Here is a 25,770-nt window from a genome sequence, read left to right on the forward strand (position 1 = left end):
TCCTAACCTCCATGCTGTGATATCTGTCATAGGAGCTTCCATAATAATACAACTCTATGGATGTGATTGGTTAAGAGCCACAACCTATTTTGTATCACACAGAGGAGCTTCTCTGTCTGTACTGGCATGACCATGTACTGGCAGCTCCATTTGTCCCTCTGTGTCCCCACATGGCAACCCCTCTTTAGGCCACATTAAATACAGCCTAAAACAGAAGTTAGGTAGAACTGATGAACCGGTAAGGGCAGGAATAGAGACGCAGACATTGAGGACAGACTTGTGGATACAGTGGGTTGGGGGGGGGGGGGCGGCGAAGTGAGAGAGCAGCACTGAAACATGTACATTACCATATGTAAAATAGATTGCTAGTGGGAAGCTGCTGTAGGACACAGGGCGCGCAACCCAGTGCTCTATAACCTGGAGGAGTGGGATGGGGTGGGGTGGCGGGGCATGGGAGGGAGGTTCAAGAGGGAGGGGACATACGTATACCCATGGCTCATTCACACTGCTGTATGGCAGAAACCAACACAACATTGTAAAGCAACTATCCTCTAGTCAAAAATTTTAAAAATAGAAGCCAAGCAATGCTCCAGCAGGCTTCTACGGCACCCTTCACAGGGAACAGTCTAGCTCTCCGGGGGACGCTGTGGTTTTCTGTTGTCTGGCTAGCTCGAGGTTACCCAAGTGGGGCTAAGACTTGGAATAAGAAACCAGCTTTTCTTCGTACCTCCTAGGAATGCCTGTGATTCTGACCCTTCTGTATCCACGCAGCCTCCTGCCAGGACATGTCCTGCAGCAAGCAAGGAGAGTGCATTGAGACCATTGGGAACTACACCTGCTCCTGTTACCCTGGATTCTATGGACCAGAGTGTGAATATGGTGAGCCCACTATTTGCTGATAGCAACGTGGTCCGTGGTCTGGTGCTAGCGGTGATGCCAGGAAGTAAATCATCATGTTGGAGACTCTCCAGTGGGTACAGGCTAGTCCTCGGTCTCCTCTCTACCGTCTGTCAGTCTGCCCCACTCAAACTGGCCAATCACACACTCAGGGTTAAACCACTTTATTTTTAGAGTGAACACGTCCTCCTAAAATTTCAAAATTTAAAAGGGAAAATGTAAGGGCAGTGAAACAAAGAGAACTCTTTCAGGCTAATTTTGTTTGCTGGAAATAAACACCAGTGAAAGTATGATCATTTCCCAAGATGCAACCAATACGAGAGCTTTCCAGGCGGCTCAGTAGTAAAGAATCCACCTGCCAATGCAGGGGATGTGGTTCAATCTCTGGCTCAGGAAGGAAATGGCAGCCCACTCCAGTGTTCTTGCCTGGAAAATTCCATGAACAGAGGAGCCTGGCAGGCTATAGTTCATGGGGTTGCGAAAGAGTCAAACATGACTGAGCGACTAAACAAACAAAACAAATCAATACAAAGGAACAAAGTAAAGATGAACAGGTTAGGTTAGAAGCCCAGGGAGATTGATTCAGATGGGTTATACAAACAGTTTCAGCTTTTAGCAAACCTGACATTGTCTTTCAGTGTGCAAAGAAAGAAATCAATATTTTGTCCTTACAGTCAGAGAGTGTGGCGGATTTGACCTTCCTCAACATGTGCACATGAACTGCAGCCACCCTCTTGGAAACTTCTCTTTCAACTCACAATGCAGCTTCCACTGCGCTGCAGGGTACACATTGAATGGACCCAGGGAGGTGCAGTGTTTGGCTTCTGGAACCTGGACAGATTCACCCCCACAGTGTGTAGGTATGTACACCCAGTTCTTTTCCATCCTCACTGACAACCAGAATTTCAGGGGGGACCAGAGGCTTTCTCCACTTGAAAAACAAGATCTACACTAAATGGGACATTGTGCTCATTACTATTGCCCGTCAACCAGAGTAACACTAGTTTTAATTTTCATCTGAGGAGTGAGGGAGTTTAATTCTTGATTCTCATGCCAAAGCATTACAAAAAGGTCCCTCTCCCTTTGTTCATTGCAAAGTGAACAGAGTACAATAATGATTCAGGGGTTGGGTATAATTAATTTGAGAATTTCACCTTGCTTCTTTAAAAAGTAAACAAAGCAAGGATGCTTGGGTCTTTCCGAACAGCTCCTGAAAGTACCATTTTACCAACCAAGTTCATCACCTTGCCTAACATTTTGGGAAGATGTAGACAGCTATTGCTGGCTTCCCAGGTGGTGCTGTGGTTAAAGAACCCGCCTGCCAATGCAGAAGATGAAAAAGACACAACAGCTTCGACCCTTGGGTTGGGAAGATCCCTTGGCATAGGAAATGGCATCCTGCTCCTGTATTCTTGCCTGGAAAATTCCTTGGACAGAGGAGCATCCATGGAGTCACAAAGAGTTGGGCACAACTGAGTGCATGCACTCAGACACACAGACACACACACACAGCTGTTGCAACATCCTAAGGTTTCCAAGGTGCTGGGAATGACACCAGGCCTCATGCCATCGCTCTGTGGTTGTTTTTAGCTGTCCAGTGCCCAGCTCTGAAGTCTCCGGAGCAAGGAAGCATGAGCTGTTTCCATTCCACAAAAGCATTCCAGCACCAGTCCAGCTGCAGCTTCAGCTGCGAAGAGGGATTCACATTAGTTGGGCCAGAGGTAGTGCAGTGCACAGCCTCGGGGGTGTGGACAGCCCCAACTCCGGTGTGTAAAGGTGAGTTCCAGGAGGTTGGGGATGTATAATGTCCACTGCACCTGGTTCTTGCTGGAAGCACAGATGAAACCAGTCTGAATCACAACTTGACTCTCCTTTTACCTACCACTCAGCTAGACTGAGGGCTTCCCTGGTGGCTCAGATAGTAAAGAATCCACCTGCAGTGCAGAAGACCCGGATTTGATTCCTGAGTTGGAAAGATCCCCTGGAGAAGGGAGAAGCTACCCACTCCAGTATTCTTGCCTAGAGAATTCCATGGACAGAGGAACCTGGCAGGCTACAGTCCATTGTGTCGCAAAGAGTCAAGCAACTCAGTCATATCAAGCAACATGACTGAGCGACTAACACACACAAGCACGCACACACACACGCGGGTGCGCACACACACATGCGCGTGCACACACACACACGCACGCGCACACACACACACATACAGCTAGACTGGGTTCATCTGGGATAGGAAAGGAGTGTCAGGCTCTAGAAGAACAAGAGGCTGATTTTACTACTGACTGTAAACAAAATTTAGAAGTCCTCCTCTCCCCAAAACTCAACTGCCCTCAAATAATTTCAGAATGACCTCATTCATAAATTTCACCTAAGTTGGAACAGTGACATCTCCATCTGTAAGTAGATGCTAGAAGACCTACCAGGAGAGGTTTCCAGCAATAAAGGGGATAGAGGACATTTGATAAAGGAGTCTTGAAAGAAACTTTTATTTTAAAGAGATTTAGGTCCTCCTGAAGCTTGGTTCTACAAGTCTAGACAAATATCATTAGGATCTCCTGACACTTACAGATTCCTAGCTCCACTCAAGATTTCCAGAGGTGGTTTCACCATTGCTCTCCCAGCTGTGAGCACGGTGCTTCTCCTTCCTCAGTACTTTTCTCTATGGCCTTGGTAATTCTGGCCAGCTATGCAGTATGAGTTCCTGGAAGCCCCTACCAAAGGAATCCTGGAGTGTGTCCATCCCCTCATTTCCCGTGCAGTGGCTCTAGCTGCAAATTTGAATGCAAACCTTGCCATTGAGTGAGGGGCAAGGACAAACTGCTGCCTTGGCCCTTGCTGGGGGGACCCCACCCTTGCCAGTCTTCAAGGGTATGATTTTTTCATCAGCAGCCCCCAGTCCACTGGGAAGTATAACTTCATGCTATCTATTTAGGCAAGGAGTCATGATACAGTGGGGAAGATCAAGGGCTTTTAATATCATTATGACCTTTTCTAGGCTCTGATCCTGAAATGGGTTGTTCAGCCCCCAGGAGGGATAGTTTTCTCCTCTGTGAAAAGAGCTATGAATTTCAAGGAGCTTTAATAAGGATGAAGTATATAAAAAGTATACAATTAAATAGTATGTATAAAGTACCTCGCAGACAGCCTTTGTTTCTGCCTCTTTTTGCCCTGCCTGCCTCACCAGTGTCTAGAAGCTGTGTCAGTGTCCTTGCTACACTTCAGACAGAGTCAGAACAGTGGCTATCAGGACACACAGACAGATTGCTCATCATAGTCCTTGGTGGCAGCCTTTGACAAAGGATCAAAGGAACACTGCACTTAAAGAGAGACTGTGATACAATCCAAGGCAGGTATCTAATACCACAAAACTGCGTTCTGTGCAATTGCCTCATACCTCACACCAATTGAATCTTATGAAGCAACAATGGGGAATAGCATAGTGGGAAATTAAATATTGGATAAGTGAATTCCTGGAAGACCTGAATTATAAGCCCAGCTCTATTACTGTCTACATATGAGACCTTAGGGATGTCACTTAAAATTTCTAAACCTCACTTTTAATCTGCAAAGTTAGAGAGAAACGCTAGAGGATCTTTGGAACTTAAATACCCTGATTCTGTAAAACCCAGAGGTCTAAGGTCACTGTGTGCAGTCTTTGTATTCTGAAAAACTCCAGGAGTATTCTGGAGATGAAATGCTTTGTCAAGGCAGAGCACGAGGAAATCAGCCTTTATCAGAGCTGAGGTCACTTGGGGCTTAATTATGCTCAGGAACTGACCTTGGGCTGCACGCTCACTTGGCAACCGAAGTCTGTTTAGGATGACATCCTGTGTTCCAGAAACAAGGCTCATTTAGAATCCTTTTATTCGGCTAGGTATTAGAGTGTCAACAATAAGCTATGTTGTTTTAGCCTTTTCCTTAAAAGTTCAGTCTGTCTATATCTCCTCCTTACAGATCCAATTTCCACAAATATTTTCAATGAATATTTAAAGAGCACCTTAAATGTCCAAACACTGCCAGGCTCTGGGATACAACTCTGCATGACTGACATCAGCTGCAAGGAGACTGCAGTCTTAGGGGCAGAGTTATAATAGGGCATGAACAGCTCAAGCAGAGGGGCTGTGGGAGCGTGCTGGAAGGGGTTCTACCCCAAGCTGGGATGGGCAGGGAAGGTTTCTTAAGGAAAGTGTAGTGTAAGCTGAGACTTGAAGGGCAGGTGAGCAATCCAGGCAAAGGGGAGGGGAAGATTCCCCATTTGGAAAAAGGAGGATTTGGGGTTCTGAATATACTGACAACGTGAGTCAAAAAGATGCACGATCTCTTGAGGTGCTCTTCTGCAAAAGAATTGAGCCCTTCCACCACCCAGTTTCTGACAATCACTATTTCCATTTAGCCATTGCCTGTGAGTCCCTGGAGAGTCCTGTCCATGGAAGCATGGATTGCTCCCCGTCTTCGAGAGCATTTCAGTACAACACCAGCTGTAGCTTTCATTGTGCAGAGGGTTTCACGCTGAGAGGAGCTGACACAGTTCGCTGTGCTGATTCGGGAGAGTGGACAGCGCCAGCCCCAGTCTGTCAAGGTATACTGTGACATCATGATGTTGCTTCTGTGCCTTTCGGCTTATTAAAGGCATCAGCATCTACATTTAGTTCTGTCATTCAGTTATTGCTCAAACGTTCACTGAGAATCTATCCTGTGCCAGACCCTTTGCACTGGGCACTCAGGATGAAGAAGTGTGTGAAGGCAGTCTTAGGGATATGTTCATTACAGCATCCTGAAATGCAAGGTGAGCGCTGCATTGATTGACACAGATGTGCTGAGTTAGCACGAAGGAGAGGGGGTTGGGACAGAGGAATGATACATGAGGAACAGCATGGTACAGTGCAAGAGTAATGACAAGACTTAGTCCAGTTCTGTCATGTCCTGACAACAAGCTCTTGGTCTCTCTGAAACTCGGTGTCACCTGCAAAGTAAAGGTACTAATGTTTGCCTTACCTACCCACCTCACTAGTGGTTGTGGATTAAAGTGTGTAAATGCAATCTTAAAACTTTATGAGCTTCATAAATGTAGGTAAAATAATGATAATAACGTTACTTTGTAAGTCATATGTCTCTGATCTCATTTTACAAAATCATCTCCTTTAAATAGTTCCTGTTCTCAATATTTTGCTCTTGAAGAACAAAATAGAGGAGCCACTAGGATTATTTTCTTTTACAAGGGGTACCCCACACAGAATTTATGTCCCAGAAGTGAAGTACTATTAATAGTGAGATCCCAAGCAATTTACGTGAATCTCCTGGGTCGAAGTATACCCTGATTTTAAAATGAGGCAGTTGTTTGAAAGCAGGGTCTTGAAGAGAGATGTATACACCCATGTTCATAGCAGCACTATTCATAGCAGTTAAAATATGGAAGAAACTCAAGTGTCCCACACAGATGAACGGATAAGGAAAAAATGTGATGTAGCCATACGATGGAATATTATTCAGCCTTAAAACGGAAGGAGATTCTGGTTTTCCTGGTAGTTTAGATGGTAAAGAATCTGCCTGCAATGCAGGAGACTCAGGTTCGATCCTTGGGTAGGGATCCCCTGGAGAAGGGAATGTCAAGCCACTCCAGTATTCTTGCCTGGAGAATCCTGTGGACAGAGAAGCCTGCGGGCTACAGTCCATGGGGTTGCAAAGAGTCGGACACGACTGAGCGACTAACACTTTCACTTTTCTGACATATGTTACAAAATGGATGAATTCAAGGACATTATGCTGAGGGTAGTAAGCCAGTCACCAAAAGACAAGTACTCAATGATTCCACATATGGGAGATACTTAGAGTAGTCAAAACCAGTGAGACAAAAAGTATTAAAATGGTTGTTGCTGGGGACTGGAGGGAGTGGGTGTAGGTAGATACTGTTTAATGAATACAGGGTTTCAGTTGGAGATAAATAAGAATGTTTTGGAGATGGATAGTGTTGATGGGTACACAAAACTATGAATATACTTAATACTACTGGACTGTACACTTAGAAATGGCTCACTGGTAAAAGATAGACTTCACTTTCACTTTTCACTTTCACACATTGGAGAAGGAAATGGCAACCCACTCCAGTGTTCTTGCCTGGAGAATCCCAGGGACGGGGGAGCCTGGTGGGCTTCCGTCTATGGGGTCACACAGAGTCGGACACGACTGAAGTGACACAGCAGCAGCAGCAGCAGCATGCAATGTGTATTTTACTACAGTTAAAAAATGGAAAAAAAAAAGTGAGGCAGTAGAGGACTAGATCACTATGCACCGTGATGGTGAGGCTTAGGGAGGGGAATGGGATCTATTGTCTGAGAGACAAAGACACGAGAGCACTGTGACATGCTTAAAAGGGAGGGGTTATTAAGGAGTCACTGGAGCCATTCTTGTCTGCAGGCAGATAATAGAAAACTGGTTTATTCTCTTAAGCATCCAGATACATGGTTTCAGTAACTCCCTTGATAGGCCTTCCTAGCGTTCTCCACTCTGACAGGCTAGATCAGCATCTGATGCGTAGCGATCATGATTTTAAGACTATTACTACTACTGATACTACTGCTGCTGCTGCTACTACTACTAGTGATAATAGCAATATATTTACTGAGCATTTTAGTCTAACTCCATGACGTAGTTAAAATTATTGCTCCCATTTTAAAGATGAGAAAAGACTTATATATAAAATACAGGTGTTCTCTCCATTTAAAGCCATCTACTTCATATGACTGAGATCATAGTGTACATATAATTTTTATTCTGCTTTTTCACCTAACATTGTACACCGAGACACCTCTCATATCTTTTCAAGGTGAAATAGATCATATTCCTTTCATGGCTCCACCATAGTTAATTTTCAGCCTCTAAATAGTGGCATTTATGTTTGTTTTCAATATTTTGCTCTCACATATGATTTTTAAAAAAGGGCTTCTCTGGTGGCTTAGCTGGTAAAGAATCCACCTGCAATGCGGGAGACCTGGGTTTGATCCCTGGGTTGGGAAGATCCCCTAGAGAAGGGAAAGGCTACCTGCTCCAGTATTCTGGTCTGGAGAATTCCTTGGACTGTATAGTTCATGGGGTCACAGAGAGTCGGACATGACTGAGTGACTTTCACTTATGATAAATGATAAAAAATTTAGTGGTATTTATGTTTGTTTTCAGTATTTTGCTCTCACAAATGATATGATAAAATTTCTCCAAATTGATTTTTGATATGCATCTTGTTACATACTTAGCATCGATTCTTGGGTCCAAAATTATATTTTTAAAACTATGGATGCATATTATCAAATGCTTAACAATGACTCAGCATTTCCTCATAAAGTCATTCAACTGGCATTGTGACTGTATGATACTTTTCTCATCCTCCTGGTTAAACATGCCCAATGCAGAGATCCCTCTTGTTGGCATTAGAAAGAGTTAGGTGGTGGGAATCAATGAGTACTTGTGTATTACTCTTTCCTCACCCCCTACTTCCTCCCTCCCTAGCATTGAAGTGCCAGGATCTTCCGACCTCAAACAAGGCCCGGGTGAACTGCTCACATCCCTTTGGTGACTTTAGGTACCAGTCAACCTGTAGCTTCACCTGCGATGAAGGTTCATTCCTGGTGGGAGCGAGTGTGCTGCAATGCCTGGATACGGGGAACTGGGATGCTCCTTTCCCAGAATGCCAAGGTAGGATGAACTCTTTCCAGTGTTTTGGAAACAAATTGTAGAGTTATTTTAAAAAGCTGTATTTAAAAGGTGGTAACTGTCTAGGGGACAGAAGCTTGAAATGGACTGGAAAATGAATAAACACTATCATCAGGAAGCCCTTATTATCAGGTCACACGGGGATCCCAAGTGCAGAGGCCTTAAGGGGCTGGCAGATACCACAAGCGGCGGGATGTCCGATAGCAGGACAGGGGAGTGGGCTGCTGCCAGCTCTGCCCTGGGGTCTTTACCAGGACCTGAAGGCCCCTATCATGGACTAGGTTCACTGTTCTCACGTGGTTAAAGATAGTCTCTGGAAACAAGGTCAGGGGAAAAGACAGTCCCAGGATGTTGTTCCAAGACTAATCTGGCACCTTTAATCCTAGGAAACACAGAGTATAGTGGTGGAATGGGAGTAACGCATGGGTTTAATAGGAGAATGGGAGGCGCAGGATTTACAGGTGCCTGGCTGCAAATAAGATTGGAGAAACCCACTTAGAGTAAAGTGAAGAGTGATGAAAACAGAAAGAAACTAATCTACACATGCAAAGTCACAGGGTTCTCAGAAGAAAAAAAAGTACCTATTCATTATAATCATATATATCTGCATTTCACTTGCTATAAAATAAAGCCTGTTATTGAATGAAATAGAACTGGTTCTGATCATCTGGGTTTGGAAATTGAAAGATAGATGTATACTTTTTATACTCCCCATTCCTTTTTCTACCCAATTATTTACTTATGTTTATGGCAAACCCTACCTTTAAAAGATAACATTTGTATTTATAAAAGCTCTATAAAAATAAATAAACAAAAAAATCTTCTTACATACTGTCCCCAAAACACCCTACCCTAAAATAGACACTGGTTATGTTTCTCCATTATTGTATAAATTCCTCCAATGTTTTCCCACTTTCCCCTCCACACAATTAGTATTTTTATGAGGTATATATAAGCTTAATAATAAAATTAGGTAAAATACTAGACACTTCTGCACTGTTTGCCTTTGCTTTTCACTCTGTGCCCACTTTCAACATGAATAAAAGCAGACAGACACATGTTTTTAATAAAAAGGAAGCCACTTGCTATTCAGGTCACACATAAGCACACACAAGCACACACACATGCACACTACTATTAAGTTAGGTCAACATAGAGTACACAGATGAATGAACAAAGGGGCTGACCAGCTCAACAGAACTGCACGGTCTTTATCCCCAGACACAAGAGGGCCTGGCAAGCCCCAGAGACTAGGGCTGAGCCCACCTTCTGAGCTGGGTCTGCAGAGACCAGGCTGAGGCTTGTGACCTTGGCCCCTCAGCTACGCTGAAGCCTGGATGCACTACAAAGTCCACATGACCGTGGGGAAGAACTTGAGAGTCCCTGAGGGCATTCCAGTGCGCAGCACCTTTCCGGACAGCCTTGGGCTGTGTGGGGCACAGATTACAATTCATTGCCCCATAGTGGCCTGCCTGTGGGTGTTTCACAGGAGGGAGGCTGACACTCACCACCGCTTCCTGTGACCTTCTAGTTCCCTTCCTCTTTTAGTTCTTTGTTTACTCTGACTGAACTTTCTCCTCTTGCTGCTGAGCGAGCATCATGTGAAATACCCAAATGTGGTCTGGGCAGGAAGGTACCATGAGGCTTGCAACCTGCTAGCTGTTGTAATGTGCCCCAGAATATGTTATCAATTTCCTTTTCCAATGCCACACCCCTACACCCACCTTCCCACCCCAGCTATCAGAAGGCAAAGTCACAAAAGAGCTGCAAACAGACTCATGGCACCCCATTTGTCCTTATAGTTCATCGGCTTCTTGACTTGTCTCCTCTCCCCTCTCCTCACACCCATGCTGAATACAGAAAGACTTTTCAAGTGGTGGAAAGTACCAGGTCTTTGGACAAATGGATGAGATGGGGATGTAGCTGGAGAGAAGAAGGGAGGAAGGGAATAGACAGGTATAGAAAATGCTCACAAAGCCTCAAGAAGTTCAAATCTGTGACTGAAAGACAGCCCTGGTTCATCCACACTACCACTGTCTCTGATCTAAAGCCACACACGACCCAGTCAGGCCAAACAGTGAAGAAGAAACACCCTAAACCATGTATTCATTTTTTTAAAAGCTAGTGTGTTTAATTGAGTTTTATTTCATTAATTGGCTGAGGGATATCTTGGCAGCCATTAACATCTGCATACATAGTGTTTTTACTTTTTAATCTTATAAAAATCCTGAGAACTATGTAATGCTATTATCCACATTTTAAAGGTGAATAAACTTACGGAAATTCAGAGAGGTTAAGGTACTGGCCAAAAGTCACAGAGCATGATCTCCAACCAAATCAAATCCTCTAGCACCACAAACTCCACATGGATAAACTGTGGCAAAGAACTATGATATCATATTGACCATTTTTTGTAAGTAGACAGGTAAAGTCATTTGCTGCTGGTCACTGTAGGATGAGACTGGTGGAAAGAGCATTTGCAGATGGCCAGTTACATTATTTGCCTACTTTGTATCATGATTTTTTAATTTAATTTTTGCCTATGATTTTGTTAACTTATTATTTTATATAATAATAAATTTGAGGTTCTCTGCAAGGCAAAGATTGTTATTTTTCCCATTTCATAGATGAAGCAACTGAGGTTCAGTTTGTTTATTGTCTGGAGATGCACTGCTAGTGAGTAACAGAGGCAGGTTTTGGACCCAGAGTTCATCACTTGGTTGGGGAAAGAATTTTTGGAAGGGGAGAAAGTATTTTACTCCATTTCCCTATTTCCAATCACTTGTCATTGTTTTCTGGCAAGGTTATTGGCTCTACCTCTGAAGAACGTGTCAAGGGAGCAGTCACTCCCACTCCCGTCCAGGGGTAACTAACATGAGCTGCATCACCGTCACCATCTTTCCCAGCAAAGTGCCAGCATCCTCTGAAATCACCTCTAAAGCTCTTTTAAATCTCTTTAGGGACGAGCATTTCAGGATACCAACCCACTGTCAGCTGCCATTTCACACATTCAGGACGTCTAACTGGTGACGTCCATGAAATTTAAGCAATCGTTCTAACCCAGTACTGCACTGGTCTGTTAAGGACACACACAAACACACACACACTGATTTAAGTGACTGTGTTCTAAAACAATCTCCTCTTTCCTCCTTGGCCATGCCCATGCTAGCTGTTACCTGCGCACCTCTGCCAAACCCTCAAAATGGAGAAAAGACTTGTGTCCAACCTCTTGGAGGTTCCAGTTATAAGTCCACGTGCTGGTTCACATGTCAAGAGGGATTCTCTTTATCTGGACCAGAAAGACTGGACTGTACTCCATCTGGACACTGGACGGGTTCCCCACCCACGTGTGAAGGTAGGACCATGGGTTTATCCTTTCTTATGGCTTCTCAGGTAACAGTATAGAAAGGAGCATCATCATCAGGAATTCATGTAAACCTCAAGCTAAAGAAAGCCTTCTCTTCAAGGCATAACAATCTAGATCAAAAGCTTCCCCCCTCGAATATTCTTGTAACAATAACTTTAACCATTTCATAGTTCCATAATGTATTTCAGTGTCATTGTGACATAATAAGGACAGGCAATATTATCGCCATTTTATGGATGAGAAAATAGAGGCTCAGAGATTAGGTGATTTATGGAAATTCATACTGTTATTGATGAAGCTCAGCTATGTCAATGGGACTTTTACTTTATTATAAAGAATTTTCATACTACACTCTTATTCATTCCCACATCCTCCTTCACTGAGCATTGCTAAGCCCCAGACACTGAGCTTACCTCAGGGGTGTGTGTGATTCCATCCCAGACCCTCGAGGGTCTCACAGTCTAACGATTTGTGTATAGCCTCTCCTTGTGAAATGGCAACCCACTCCAGTACTCTTGCCTGGAAAATTCCATGGACAGAGGAGCCTGGTAGGCTACAGTCCATGGGGTTGCAAAGAGTCAGACACAGATGAGGGACTTCATCTCCTTGCTCCAGTTTCATACGGATTACAAGCTCCCTGAGGGCAGGAACTGCTCTACCTTCACCTTTATATGTCCTGCAGCAGCTAGACAGAAAAAAATGTAGGTGTGTGACAAGTATCTGTTGAACTGAATCTTCTCATTTGCTGGTTAAATTTATTCAAGCTCAAGCCTTATTGACAATGAATTAGTGGATCCTCAAAGGCAATGGCCAGATCTTATCTATGATTCCCCTGAAACATCTGGCTGACATATATCTGGTATATGAAAGTGAAAGTGTTAATCGCTCAGTTGTGCCAGCCTCCTCTGTCTATGTGGATTTTCCAGTCAAGAATACTGAAGCAGGTAGCTGTTCCCTTTTCCAAGGGATCTTCCCAACCAAGGGCTTGAACCTGACTCTTCTGCATTGCAGACAGATTCTTTACCATCTGAGCCACCAGACATAGTGTGCTCTAAAGTAGAAGCAAACTGATTCATTTATAGCTCATGTTTACTTTCAAACGTCATCATTTTTCTCTGTGACAACCTAGAGGGCTAGGATGGGGTGGGAGACGGGAGGGAGGCTACAGAGGGAGGGGACATATGTATACCTATGGCTGGTTCATGTTGTGTGGCAGAAACCAACACAACCTTGTAAAACAATTGTCTTCCAATTAAAAATAAATACATTAAAAAAAACAGTCATTACACAATTTAAGTTGCAGGAATAAGCAAATATACAGTATTTTCTTTTATCTGTAACATATGAAACCCAGAATAAAAGCAATATTCTCAAAGAAAAAAAAAGTCACCATTTTTTGTTTCTTTTGTTCTATTATTCCATGTACTACAGTCAGGAATAATAAAACCAGCAATAATAGCTAATTTTTATTGTTTGAGTAAGTACCAGTTATTATATTTGCATTTTTGCATTCAATACACACAGTCCTTAACATGGTTATCATTATCCCTGTTTTAAAGATGAAGAAATGGAGGCTTTGAGAAGATAAACAGCTGGCAAAGATGTGTGTGCTACATTTTAGCTACTAAGTGTGCAGTTAGGATTCAGACCCAGGTCTAGCCCAATTACAGGATTAGAGCTTTTACCACTATACTACACTGCCACCCAGTGGCCAGTTTCTAAATCCCAGTTCAGCTCAGTTCAGTTCAGTTCATTTGCTCAGTCGTTGCGACCCCATGGACTGCAGCATACCAGGCTTCTCTGTCCATCACCAACTCCCAGCCTACCAAACTCATGTCCATCACGTCAGTGACGCCATCCAACCATCTCATCCTCTGCCGTCCCCTTCTCCTCCTGCCTTCAATCTTTCCCAGCATCAGGGTCTTTTCAAATGAGTCAGCTCTTCGCATCAGGTGGCCAAAGTATTGGAGTTTCAGCTTCAACATCAGTCCTTCCAATGAATATTCAGGACTGATTTCCTTTAGGATTAACAGGTTGGATCTCCTTGCAGGCCAAGGGACTCTCAAGAGTCTTCTCCAACACCACAGTTCAAAAGCACCAATTCTTTGGCACTCAGCCTTCTTTATGGTCCAACTCTCACAATCATACATGACCACTGGAAAAACCATAGCTTTGACTAGATGGACCTTTGTTGGCAAAGTAATGTCTCTGCTTTTTAATATGCTGACTAGGTTGGTCATAACTTTTCTTCCAAGGAGCAAGCATCTTTTCATCTCATGGCTGCAGTCACCACCTGCAGCAATAGTCATTCATAAATTCCACTGCTCTTGTCTAGTTGCAGCAGCAACTGCAGTAGCAGTTGTTCTAAAATGAACTTTAGATGAGTGATCAAGTGAGTGAATATGTTTTTAGAAATCTACTAGTGAAAAGAGTTAAATATCTCTTATTCCTTCTTGTGGAATGAGCACTAGATTAATATTCAAAGACTTGTGTTACCCTGAAGTTATGGAGTCAATAGAAGATCATGTCACACCCTGATATTCTCAATTCCAAAAGGAGAGGAGTGGACAGGACACCTCTGAGGTTTTTTTCCCTGGACAAGGATTCTGTAGGCTAAAGTACATAAAATGCTACTGAGCATGCATGTGTGTTGTCTTGTCCGACTCTTTGTGACTCCATGGACTGTAGCCTGCTAGGCTCCTTTGTCCATGGGTCTCTGTCCATGGAATTTTCCAGGCAAGAATACTGGAGTGGGTTGCCATTTCCTCCTCCAAGAGATCTTCCCAACCCAGGGATCTAATACATGTATCTTGTGTCTCCTGCATTGGCAGGCAGATTCTTTACCACTGTACCCTCTGGGAAGTCCAAAATGCTATCATCTATTGTCCAATATATGTATTGTACAAGCCATCCAAGGAATCTAGGACTTTGATAGCTGATATCTTTAGGGCTTGTACTTCATCACAGATTTCTCAATCACTCATTTGTTTATTCCATGGGCATTTATCATGAGTTCTGTTTTTCCACATTCTGTTTTAAGGCTAAAAAATTTAAAAAACAAACAAACCCTGAGATATAAGAAATACCTCACTGAAGTTTTTTGTTTTTGTTTTTCTCATGAAAGTTTTAAATCATACATTGAAATCAACATGGTTGTTAAATCTGTAATCTCTGAAGTCCCCATTCCTCTTGACTCTTTTCCACCTCCTTTTCTCCACAAGAGGTGACATTTCAGGCCTGGCCCTGCCCAGTGTCTAAAACCAAACTTGACCATGGGCAGCAGTTTTAGTGAACTATGGGCTTTGGAATTGCCAGCCTGGTCTGAACCTGATAGTTAGCTCTGACTTTTGGACCTGTGTTTCGATCTTATTCTCCAAATTCAGGCTCTAGATTTAGGCAAAGAGTTCCTCTTCTTTTTCCATATGCCTGAGTCCATGAATTTTGAAACTTTCAGCAATGAACTCTGATTTTCACATGGTGTTCTGCAGAGTCCTGGACTCTATCAGAGGAGCTTGAGGGCTACCAAGTACATATGGGTGGTGTGGCAAGTGGAGCACAGTCTCTTGTTTCATGGTGCAAAGTGGTTCTCCATTTTTTTTTAGTGAGTCCACAGATATTTCCTTTTCTGTTAGAATGTCAGTTTCTTGGGCTCTCTAGGACTTGAGCTCCGCCTGCATTTCCTAATCTTCCCCTTTGCCTTTACCCACTAGGACCTGAATTCCTTTCCCTGAACATAAGCGATACTGAGTTGCTCCCATCTGGTTGCTCTGTCCCCTACAATCCTGGCTGTTGGGCCACTATCCTGATACGATGACTGTTCCCTCAATCACGTTGTCATTGACTCTCTGGAGACCCTGTTCAACTGCTGGACCTGACTCCTGATGACCAACCTCACCTTGATGGGGAGGTGTGGGTCCTGGTTTTGAGTCCCAATCCTGGCTCTGTCTTTCTGCCACACCCCCGCTCATCCAAGATCTAAAATACAGCAGACTGATGCCCTCTAAGCTCTGGCCTGGCTCACCTCTCTATTTAATGTCTCCACTCCTCCAACCTTTATCTGACTCCGTGAAGATTCCCAGTCTTTATTTTCAAAGTTTAAGTTTAGAACCACCAACTCAATGAAATTTATTATGTATACTATTTTTTCCTTCCAAAAATTTCATGACAAAACTACATTTGACTCAAGCTAAAAAATAATAATAATACACAGAGATAAAGAGTTCATTAAAATTAAAATAATACAAAGCAATATTTTATCAATTGATGATAGCATGTCAGTGAACCCGCTAATTCATGAATTCACATGCCATCATGTTCGCCTACATCACCAATCATAGAAAACATCAATGAAGACCGTTTCAACAGACAGCATTGCTTTGAATTCCATGAAAATAGAGCATTAAGTATGGTGATGAAAGCAGTTCTTATCCATTTCCTGTTCTTCTTATAATAAGTCAGTTTTTAATAAAGTTTTAGAGTAGGCTCAAGAATATGACTACTTTTTGTTGCTCAAGAGAGGTCATCCCTTGGTAAAAATCTCTTCCTCTACCTTTGCACTAGGCCCCTTTAATCCACCAACTTCCTCACATTTAATTCAGCCCCTATTGCTGAGTGCCCACCACTTGCCAGATCTGGAATAGGCTTCCAAGTACCTCATCAAGTCTGCCCCTCTGACCAGAAAACAGGCTTCTTTGTGCAAGTTAGTCAAATCCTTCTTAGGGGCCTTTGATTCGACAAGGTTCATGTTTACAGAAGAGGGTTCAGAAACTTTCCTAGATACAAAAGGCTGTGTTTATAACCTTAGCAGAAAAAATCTCATAGAACTGAGACCGAAGCATGTCCCCCAAGTAGATTTAATGCTGTGGAATTCTCTTTGAATGCTAGGGGTCACTTAAGTCAATTTTTAAAGACAGGAACTCCTCTTGTTTCTTTTTACATCACGTGAAAACACTTGTCAGAATGCATCCAAATTAAATTGTGCTTACTAACATTCATTCTTTTGACAAATATTTTTAGACCTCTCTACTCTGTGTCAGGCTCTGTTGCCTGGGGTATCGCTGACGTGTATTTTCTGGGAGATTCTGAAAAAGTTATTTTAGTGAAAATGTTCATAAATTATTTAATATCTATGACTTATACCAATAGATAATAAATGTTTGATAAACAGAATTGATCTGCCAGGCATGGAATCATTAATTACTCAAAAATTTCATAGTTCTAAACTGAAATTCAGTGTGTTACTTTGGCTATCTGAATGGTTTCACACAATCAGGATCCACAGTCCTTCAGTGAACAGCCCACCTAAAAAATACGTGGGCCAGCATGTAAAAACCAATACTTTTCCATGAGACGTTGTATAGGGCTTCGAGAGGTTTTTTTAAAAAAGCAAAACAGCTAAGCAAAATGAGCTTTATCTGACCAAGGCATTGCTTTCAGATAGCCTTGGATTTAAAGAAAGAACAGTCACTTAATTTGGCAATAATGCAACGTGAGTGAAAGTCGCTCAGTTGTGTTCACTCTTTGTGACCCCATGGACTCTACAGTCCATGGAATTCTCCAGGTCAGAATACTGGAGTGGGTAGCCATTTCCTTCTCCAGGGGATCTTCCCAACCCAGGGATCAAACCCAGGTCTCCCTCACTGCAGGTGGATTCTTTTCCAGTTGAGCTACCAGGGAAGCCCAAGAACACTGGAGTGGGTAGGCAGCCTATCCCTTCTCCAGGGGATCTTCCCAACCCAGGAATCAAACCAGGGTCTCCTGCATTGCAGGCAGATTCTTTACCAGATGAGCTACCAGGAAAGCTCCAATAACCCAATATTTGTTGATAAATAATAGTCTCATGTCAGAGAATGTCACTAAGAGAAAGACATGATCCTAAGATAAATACGTAACTTCAATAAATTTGTAAAAATAGTTTTTGAGGGAAATAGTAAATTCATTTACTCATACACTTGGCATGTTTGTTGAGCACCACCTTTTGAGATCCTGCAGTGTGATTGTGGGAGACACAAAATTTATGAATCTCAGGTTTAGGAGCTTTCCATCCAGGAGAAGAGGGAAGAGTTGACATGTGATATGATAGCATGAGAGTTCAAACAAAAACACTGATGTGTTCAGAGGAGAAGACTTCAGGCTGCAGTGATCAGAACAGGCTTTGGAAAGGCTGTGTTTGATCGGATCCCAGAGGATGGCTGGGATTTTATCCAGTGAAAATCAAAAGAAATTTAGGGCAGTGGGAGCCAAGGCCCAGAGCCAAGAACACATGAGGTCAGTTAAGGGAATTCCCGGGGAATACCCTAGCTTGATCAGGAGCTTTTGCACTTACCTGTGCTATGAAACTGTGGTTTTTTTAAAAAAAGAAAGCCTGGGTATCCAAATGGAAGGAATAGTAGTTTAGGATAGAACATGATCATTGCAGGTGTAGATGTGCTGAATTTGTGGAGACAGCAGGATATCTAACTGGAAGGAGTTTCAGGCAGAAGGAAGGATGGAAATGAAACCCTGGACTGCAGTGAGACTCAGGGAGGCCACAAGGTCTTTGAAGCAAAAGGTTTAGAGAAAAGAGGATGAAATGGTGAATTCTTAAGTCTGACTGCTTAAACCCTTGACTCCTTCATTTTTAGAAATTCTCCCTATACTCCTCTTTGCAAACCCACCATCTTTCCCCCTGCCCTCTGCACTTCATGACTTGTGTTTGTCGTGAAATGTCTGCTACCTAGCAAAACACCGGAGATAGTGGTAGTGCAATACGTATTTGTTGAAATCGTGCATGAATTAATTTGGTGCAAAACAGGGTTTCCAAATCAATTTGGAGATTGTGACATTCTTGATTTGGTTCTCCAGCCATCAAGTGTCCGGAACTATCTGCCCCTGAGCAGGGAAGCCTGGAATGTCTTGACACTCATGGAGAATTCATTGTTGGTTCCATCTGCCATTTCTCCTGTAATAAGGGCTTGAAGCTGGAGGGGTCCAACCATGTTGAGTGCACAGCTTCCGGGAGATGGACAGCACCCCCACCAACCTGCAAAGGTAAAAGATACATGTCTTGTATCCTTGCAAGACAGCTCTTCTTCTAGAAATTTCCTCAACAAAAATAACAAATACTTCCATACACTCTTGCTATGTGACAGGCACACATAATGTTATTATTATTACTGTGAGAGTTTCACTTCTGTCATGAAATGGGTTATCTATTGGGATACAAGAACATAGCCTATGGATTTAAAGAATATATAAGGAGTGGCAGGACTTTTTCATATTTGTGAATAAAAAATACACTGATTTTTAAGCACAAATTTTCTTCCATAATTTTGGCCTCTTTTTCTCAAAGAGCTTTGTTGGGTCCATTGAATGGTTTCCATTTCGTCATCACCAGCAGAGCACTAGGGGTGGAGTTACTGGTCAAATGTTTTAAATCAAGGAACTGAAGTGGGGAGAGGTCAGTTGTCATCTCTCTGCCACACGGCAAGTTAATGACAGAGCCAGTAGCATCTTCCTCACCTCACACTTCATGATGACCTTTGGCCTGAAGATAATGAACACTTCCCAATAAAGCAGCAATGGGCAAGCAATTGGTCCATGCATATTTTGCCGAATTTTCATATTTATACATCCATTATTCTGGGTTTTTTGTTTGTTTGTTTTCTTCTTAATATAAGCAACATTGACATCCTCTTCCCAAATTCTTCTTCTGGCCAGGAGAATCGTCTCTTCAAGAACAATTTTAGATAATTGTTTTCATCTGGTTTTCTATGGTGGTGGATGGTTTAGTTGCTAGGTTGTGTCTGACTCTTTTGCGACCTCATGGATTATAGCCTGCCAGGTTCCTCTGTTCATGGGAATTTGCATGCAAGAATACTGGAGTGTGTGCCATTTCGTTCTCCAGGGGGTCTTCTCGCACCAGGGATGGAACCCTTATCTCCTGCATTGCAGGCGGATTCATTACCACTGAGCCATCAGGGAAGCCCATGGTTTTCCATACCTGATTTTAATAGTTTTCCTTAACTTCCTTAAGGAGCTATTGCTAGAACCTCCCTGATTATGAAAGGACCAGAAGACAGTTACTGCATGTCAGTCTTAGCTCTGTTGTGCTCCTCTTAGTTGGGAGCTCTAAAAACTGAAACATTTTCTTTTCACAGTGGACACAGGGTCAGTTCCTGCTCCAGTGGGGCGATGCCCATCCCTCATCACTCCAAAGCAGGGAACAATGTCCTGTCAGCATCATCTGAGGAACTTTGGTGTGAATACCACTTGCCACTTTGGATGCAAAGCTGGATTCACACTCATGGGAGATAGTGCTGTCCAATGCAGACCTTCCAGACAATGGACAGCAGTAGCTCCCACATGCAGAGGTAAGGTGAAACATAGCAGGCAGCTCCGATGCTATCTTCTAGCATGCTAGGCATTGTCCATGCCTGTTGAAATCCTATCCAACGCCAGTGACCACTTCAAGTGTCAGCTCCTCCATGAAAACCACACCAATCCCAATTAGAAGTAATGAGCAACATGCATATCATGTTTCCCCTTCCCTACATCACAAGCTAATGCCTGGTACTCCTAAAGGAGGAAACATATGGAAATGACAAAATGTGTTAGAGCCATAAGCATGCTGAACATGAAACCAGCTATATGAATTGTGAGTTATAGGTACAACTCTATTAATGATGTGGCCTGGTACACATTCCGTATTTCATAACTGGAACCCAATTAAAAAGATAAATTATGAATGTTACCTCTTGAAGACCTATACCCTATGCATGAAGCACTGTGTCTCTTCCAACATTGTATTCCCTATGAAGCACAGAAGAGTGCTTTGCAAATGTCAGTATTGCCCAACAACATTTGTTAAATTCAGTTTCCTGAGTTGAGTTAAATTTGAGTTAAATTTTGTTTTCTGTACACAAATTTGAGAGAATATCCTGAAATGCCCTGAAAAACAGTTTAAAGAGAATGGTGGTCTCTACTTCTTTCAAACTTTCAGAGGCCAGGTATGCTGAACTTTTGTTATTTCAAGAAATATGTGCTGACATGGCAGTTAATTGCCAGTGGTAGTAATAATAATATTTAGGACAACAGTATTTTTGAGAAGCAAAATTCTGTAAATGGTACTTTTGTGGGCAAGACTGATCAACCCACTGGAAATTTATTTATTGAATCACCACTTTATGCCCTCCTTAGTTCGTTGGCTATCCTTCTTTGAGTGTATATCTCAGCACGTTTGATGTCGGAAGAACTTGTGGGAATGTCAAAAATAGCTCATGTCCTTTCTGATCTTTAGTATTCCACCACATCTACTGGCAACCCTAGCCATGTTTCATATGAAACCATCATCTCTTTTATGTTCATTCTGTATGTCTGCTTTTCCTACATTCTTTTTCCTTCTACAGCTGTCAAATGCTCCAAGCTACCTGTTACTGAGCCAATAGTGATGAACTGCTCCAACCCTTGGGGAAATTTCAGCTATGGATCAACCTGCAGCTTCCATTGCCCAGAGGGTCAATTACTTAATGGCTCAGAAAGAACAGCATGCCAAGAGAATGGTCAGTGGTCAACGACCATGCCAACCTGCCAAGGTATATGTCTCACATAGGTTAGGAAGTCGCTTTGATATGGAAAACAGTTTTTCTCCTCTGTGTGTTTCTTAAAAGTGGTCTCACTTTCTATCACTGGGTTTCCCCTGCGTTTAATAATTGTTTCACAATGAACCAAACAGAATCTCTGAATCTTACGCAGTGCAGTGGGAATCAAATGTAGCGACTCTGTGTAAACAATCACCACTACTTTTTCAACGCTCCAATTTGTGAAATGAATCCTCTCATTTCCTTATAATCTTTGTGTAGTATTGGATTGGCCAACAAGTCCAGCTGGATTTTTCCATAAGATCTTACAGAAATGCCCAAATGAACTTCTTGGCCAACCTAATACATCTTGAAGTTTCAAGATGTTTTAAACTGAAGGTTATTTAATGAAGAATCCTAATTCATTATCTCAGAAGACCTTTGTTTACCATATACCTCCCCCAAATACCATATGTATTCCTTAATCAAGCTCTGCTTGTAAGGTTTATTTCATCCCCTTCCATTTTTTTTCCCCTCTAGTAGCTTGTTGTAACTATTTTTTGTCATAAAAATGAATCTTCAATTACCTTCCCCCTCAAATTACCCAGTTTGTTTGTCCAAACTGCCATTTAATCATCTATTTCCATTTATTGAGTCCGTACCTTGACTCCTTGGAAATTATGTTTGATATTTAAGCATTAGGAAGAAAATCAAATCCTGCTTGTGTCCCATTCTGTTGGAGTGATTTACGACTTCCAGGCTTTTTGTGCTGGGTTGTTAGCACTGCCAGGACCTTGGAGGACTTATTTGATCTCATACCTTAGTGTTGTTGGGGCCCTTCTGGGGGAATGATGGTCTTCTGCACAAAACACTTCTATGTCTCACATGTGTGTGTGTGTGTGTGTGTGTGTGTGTTTGTTTTGCAGCAGAGCCACTGACTATCCAGGAAGCCCTGACTTATGTTGGTGGAGCAGCAGCTTGTACAACAGGCTTAGTGACGGGTTCGATACTCCTGGCTCTGCTAAGAAGGCGTTGCAGACAAAAAGGTAAATTGGACACAGTATTCTCCTTAGTTTCTTCTTTCATGTGATTTGGGGCAAGGCAGTGAAACCACAACTTCAGTAGTTCATGTCTGAAAACATTTGCATTAAAAGAAAACAAAGCCAAGTTAAGTGGTCTTGAGAACCAACTCCCATCAGAGTCAAATTTAGGGAGGAAAAAAAAAAAGGAAAACACAGATCCTCATATAATGGAGATCTGGACATGGGCCTGGAAGTCTGAATTTTTCAAAAGTTCCTCCCCACCCCAACTCCACCTACTAAGATTTTATGAGGCCAGTGTGCATACTGACACTTATGGGCTTCTGGTCTAGGGAACCTTAGTTATTGCCAAAACTAACTAGAAAAGAGTTATACTTAATTTATTCATTATTTCACACAATAGCCATTTATTGGTCAACCGATCAGGTAGTGTAACCCAGAATGATGGTCCTTGATATTAAGGAATGTATAATTCAGTAGGCGACTTGGACAAGTTAAATCAATGCTAATACTGAAGTGTATCAAGTGCATTAGGGCAAAAACACTACCTGACTACTCCTGAAACAAAAAATAGAAGGGTCCCACCCAGACTGACAGGGCAGAAAAGGCTCTTTTAAGTTTAACTTTGAAGAATAAGAGGAATGGATTTTGCCAAAGAAAAAAATCAAAATAGAGTTACAGCAGAGATAATGGCATGTGACAAGACCTAAAAGGGCAAAATAACGGAAAATGCTATGTTCAATAGCTTCAGTTCAGTTCAGTTCAGTCACTCAGTCGTGTCCGACTCTTTGTGACCCCATGAATCACAGCACACCAGGCCTCCCTGTCCATCACCAACTCCCGGAGTTCACTCAAACTCATGTCCATCGAGTCGGTGATGCCATCCAGCCATCTCATTCTCTGTCGTCCCCGTTTCCTCCCACCCCCAATCCCTCCCAGCATCAGACTCTTTTCCAGTGAGTCAACTCGTCGCATGAGGTGGCCAGTTTATTGCACCTGAATTGGGAAAAAAAAAAACTAGTGGAGGAAGTGAAAAACAAAGCTGGAAGTGTAAGAGAGCTGCTGCTTTAGTAATGACTTGGTATGAAAGCTGAGAGATGTGTATGTGCTCATGAAAACTTGTAGAGCTAATTCAGGATTGAAGCAAGAAAGTGACCCAAATGGATGAAGATTTTCTATAAGGGAAACTGTTTCTCAGATTGTTCATCAAAAGATGAGCTGTAGCCTAGGAATAAAAAAAGAGAACCCTCCCTTAAGAGTTCAAACATCCTTTCATTGTCTGCCTGAGATGCTCAGCCTGTCTATAAGTTGAGAAGCCTCTTCTTTTTTTTAATTGAAGTACAGTTGATTTACAATGTTGTGCCAATCTATACAGCTAAATGACTCATTTTTACACATACATACATTCTTTTCTAAATATCCTTTTCCATTATGGCTTATCCCAGGAGATTGGATACATTTCCCTATTCTATACAGTAGGACGTTGTTTATTCATTTATATGTAATAGTTGGCAGCTACCAACCCCAAATTCCCAGTTCATCCCTCTTCTTCCCATCCTCCCCCTTGGCAATCACAAGTCTGCTTTCTATGTCTGTGAGTCTGTTTTGTAGATAAGTTCATTTGTGTGATATTTTAGATTTCACATTTAAGTGATATAATATGGTATTTGTCTCTTTCTGACATAAAGAAGCCTCTTCAAATAAGCTAATGAGGCTGCCCAACTTTCCTCATGAAACTGGGGGTATCAAAGGGGTTAAAAATGCTTAAATCCAGGGACAGAAAGTGGCTCTGTTAAAAGTACCTGCCAGCACTCTCCTGGAATTGAAATTTCAACACCTATTCTTCACTGCTTAGGAGAACCGCTTGTTCCCTATTCTCATGCTCTCTCCCTTCACAAAGCCACCATCATATTAGGCTGATTTTCCAAAGTTCCTTCAAATACTGTCCTGTGAGTGAGTGAATAGGACAACAGATAAACAGTAACTCTGCTTAAAGACCAAAAATCTACAACCAGTCCCTCTATGCAACATCTATGCCTGAGGTAGGAGGACAGGTTGTTAGTGAAAGAGAAGAAAGATGAGCAGACTCTGGAGTTACATATTGCTGAATGTTTAATTTAGCCTAAAACAGGTCCCACCTCTCAAGGAGGGAATGTTCCCAATAAGTCCCTTATAATAAGCCCGCCTGGAAATCAGTCTGCTGACTTACCCCAATAATCCCTATCTCTGATGACTTTTTCCCTTCATCTCATTTTTTTTTCTTTTAAACCAATCTTCTGTGTCTTCTTGCTTATTTCAGACGATGGAAAAAGCCCCTTGAACCCTCAAAGGTAAGATGGAAATGTTTTATGGTTAAGTTTTTCTAGTTTGACTTTTTAATTCACTCTATGAATTATTAATTCACTGTATGAGTATGTCAGAATGACTATACAGACATGCCTTTTATGAATCAGTCTTTGGCAATGTCCCCTAGACTAATTCTGAAGCAAAATTTATCAGTAATATGTCCCAGCAATACATAATATTTTTTTACAAAAATCACTAAGTGCCCTAATGAGAATATAAAGGAGAAATAAAAGATACAAGGGAAAGTGACATAGAAATAACACACTGGAACTGGGGCACCACACTAGCAAGTGCTGTGAGGTCATCCATCAGATACTTGTACCTTCATTCAAGTAGAATCACTATGAAGGCAACAGTCATAAAGGTCAGCTGACTGATTCTATTAGTGAGTCAAACAGTATCAGAAGGGTTGTCAACACCAACCTGATTTTTTAAAATGATGAACTATTCTGGCGAAGAGTTGGAAAACCTATTATCTTCTCTTAATTCAGATGGTAATTGCATTTTAAAAGATACACACAAAACAACTTAACATTTACATGTAAAGCTGTTCAGTTCTAGGCTCAGAGATTTTTCACCTCCAGGAATGCTGAGTAGCTTTTCTAAAGTTGTGTGGCATATATAAGACAATTCTTTTGTGCCTTGGGCATTTTAGGACACCCAGCATCCTGAGCCTCTGCCTAAATGTCAATAGTAAGTCTTGCTGATTATGAAAATTTTTAAAAATTGCTATAGGGAGCAGTACTGCCATTCTTTGAAAACTATTGCCATATGATCAAGTATTAAGGGTAGAATTTTAAAAGGATTTCCTCTCACCGGGAAGAGGCTACAGCAGGGGTTAGAGCAGGTATTCAGT

The 25,770-nt window shown here is 42.2% G+C and overlaps 1 protein-coding gene across 1 annotated transcript in view; it reads left to right on the plus strand.

The window, feature by feature from the left end:
* The window catches only part of SELP (selectin P), a 45,445-nt gene that overhangs the window by 18,012 nt on the left and 1,663 nt on the right, over nucleotides 1–25,770 (plus strand). The window contains exons 4-14 of the mRNA XM_055419678.2: nucleotides 772–879; nucleotides 1,572–1,757; nucleotides 2,488–2,673; nucleotides 5,294–5,479; nucleotides 8,401–8,586; nucleotides 11,774–11,959; nucleotides 18,815–19,000; nucleotides 20,110–20,322; nucleotides 21,358–21,543; nucleotides 22,455–22,574; nucleotides 24,868–24,898. Coding sequence (XP_055275653.2) covers nucleotides 772–879; nucleotides 1,572–1,757; nucleotides 2,488–2,673; nucleotides 5,294–5,479; nucleotides 8,401–8,586; nucleotides 11,774–11,959; nucleotides 18,815–19,000; nucleotides 20,110–20,322; nucleotides 21,358–21,543; nucleotides 22,455–22,574; nucleotides 24,868–24,898 — 1,774 coding nt within the window. The remainder of the gene's footprint in view (nucleotides 1–771; nucleotides 880–1,571; nucleotides 1,758–2,487; nucleotides 2,674–5,293; nucleotides 5,480–8,400; nucleotides 8,587–11,773; nucleotides 11,960–18,814; nucleotides 19,001–20,109; nucleotides 20,323–21,357; nucleotides 21,544–22,454; nucleotides 22,575–24,867; nucleotides 24,899–25,770) is intronic.

Source organism: Moschus berezovskii, chromosome 17 (assembly GCF_049115385.1).
Source record: "Moschus berezovskii isolate FMDL1 chromosome 17, NW_MosBer_1.0, whole genome shotgun sequence".
Lineage (NCBI taxonomy): Eukaryota > Metazoa > Chordata > Mammalia > Artiodactyla > Moschidae > Moschus > Moschus berezovskii.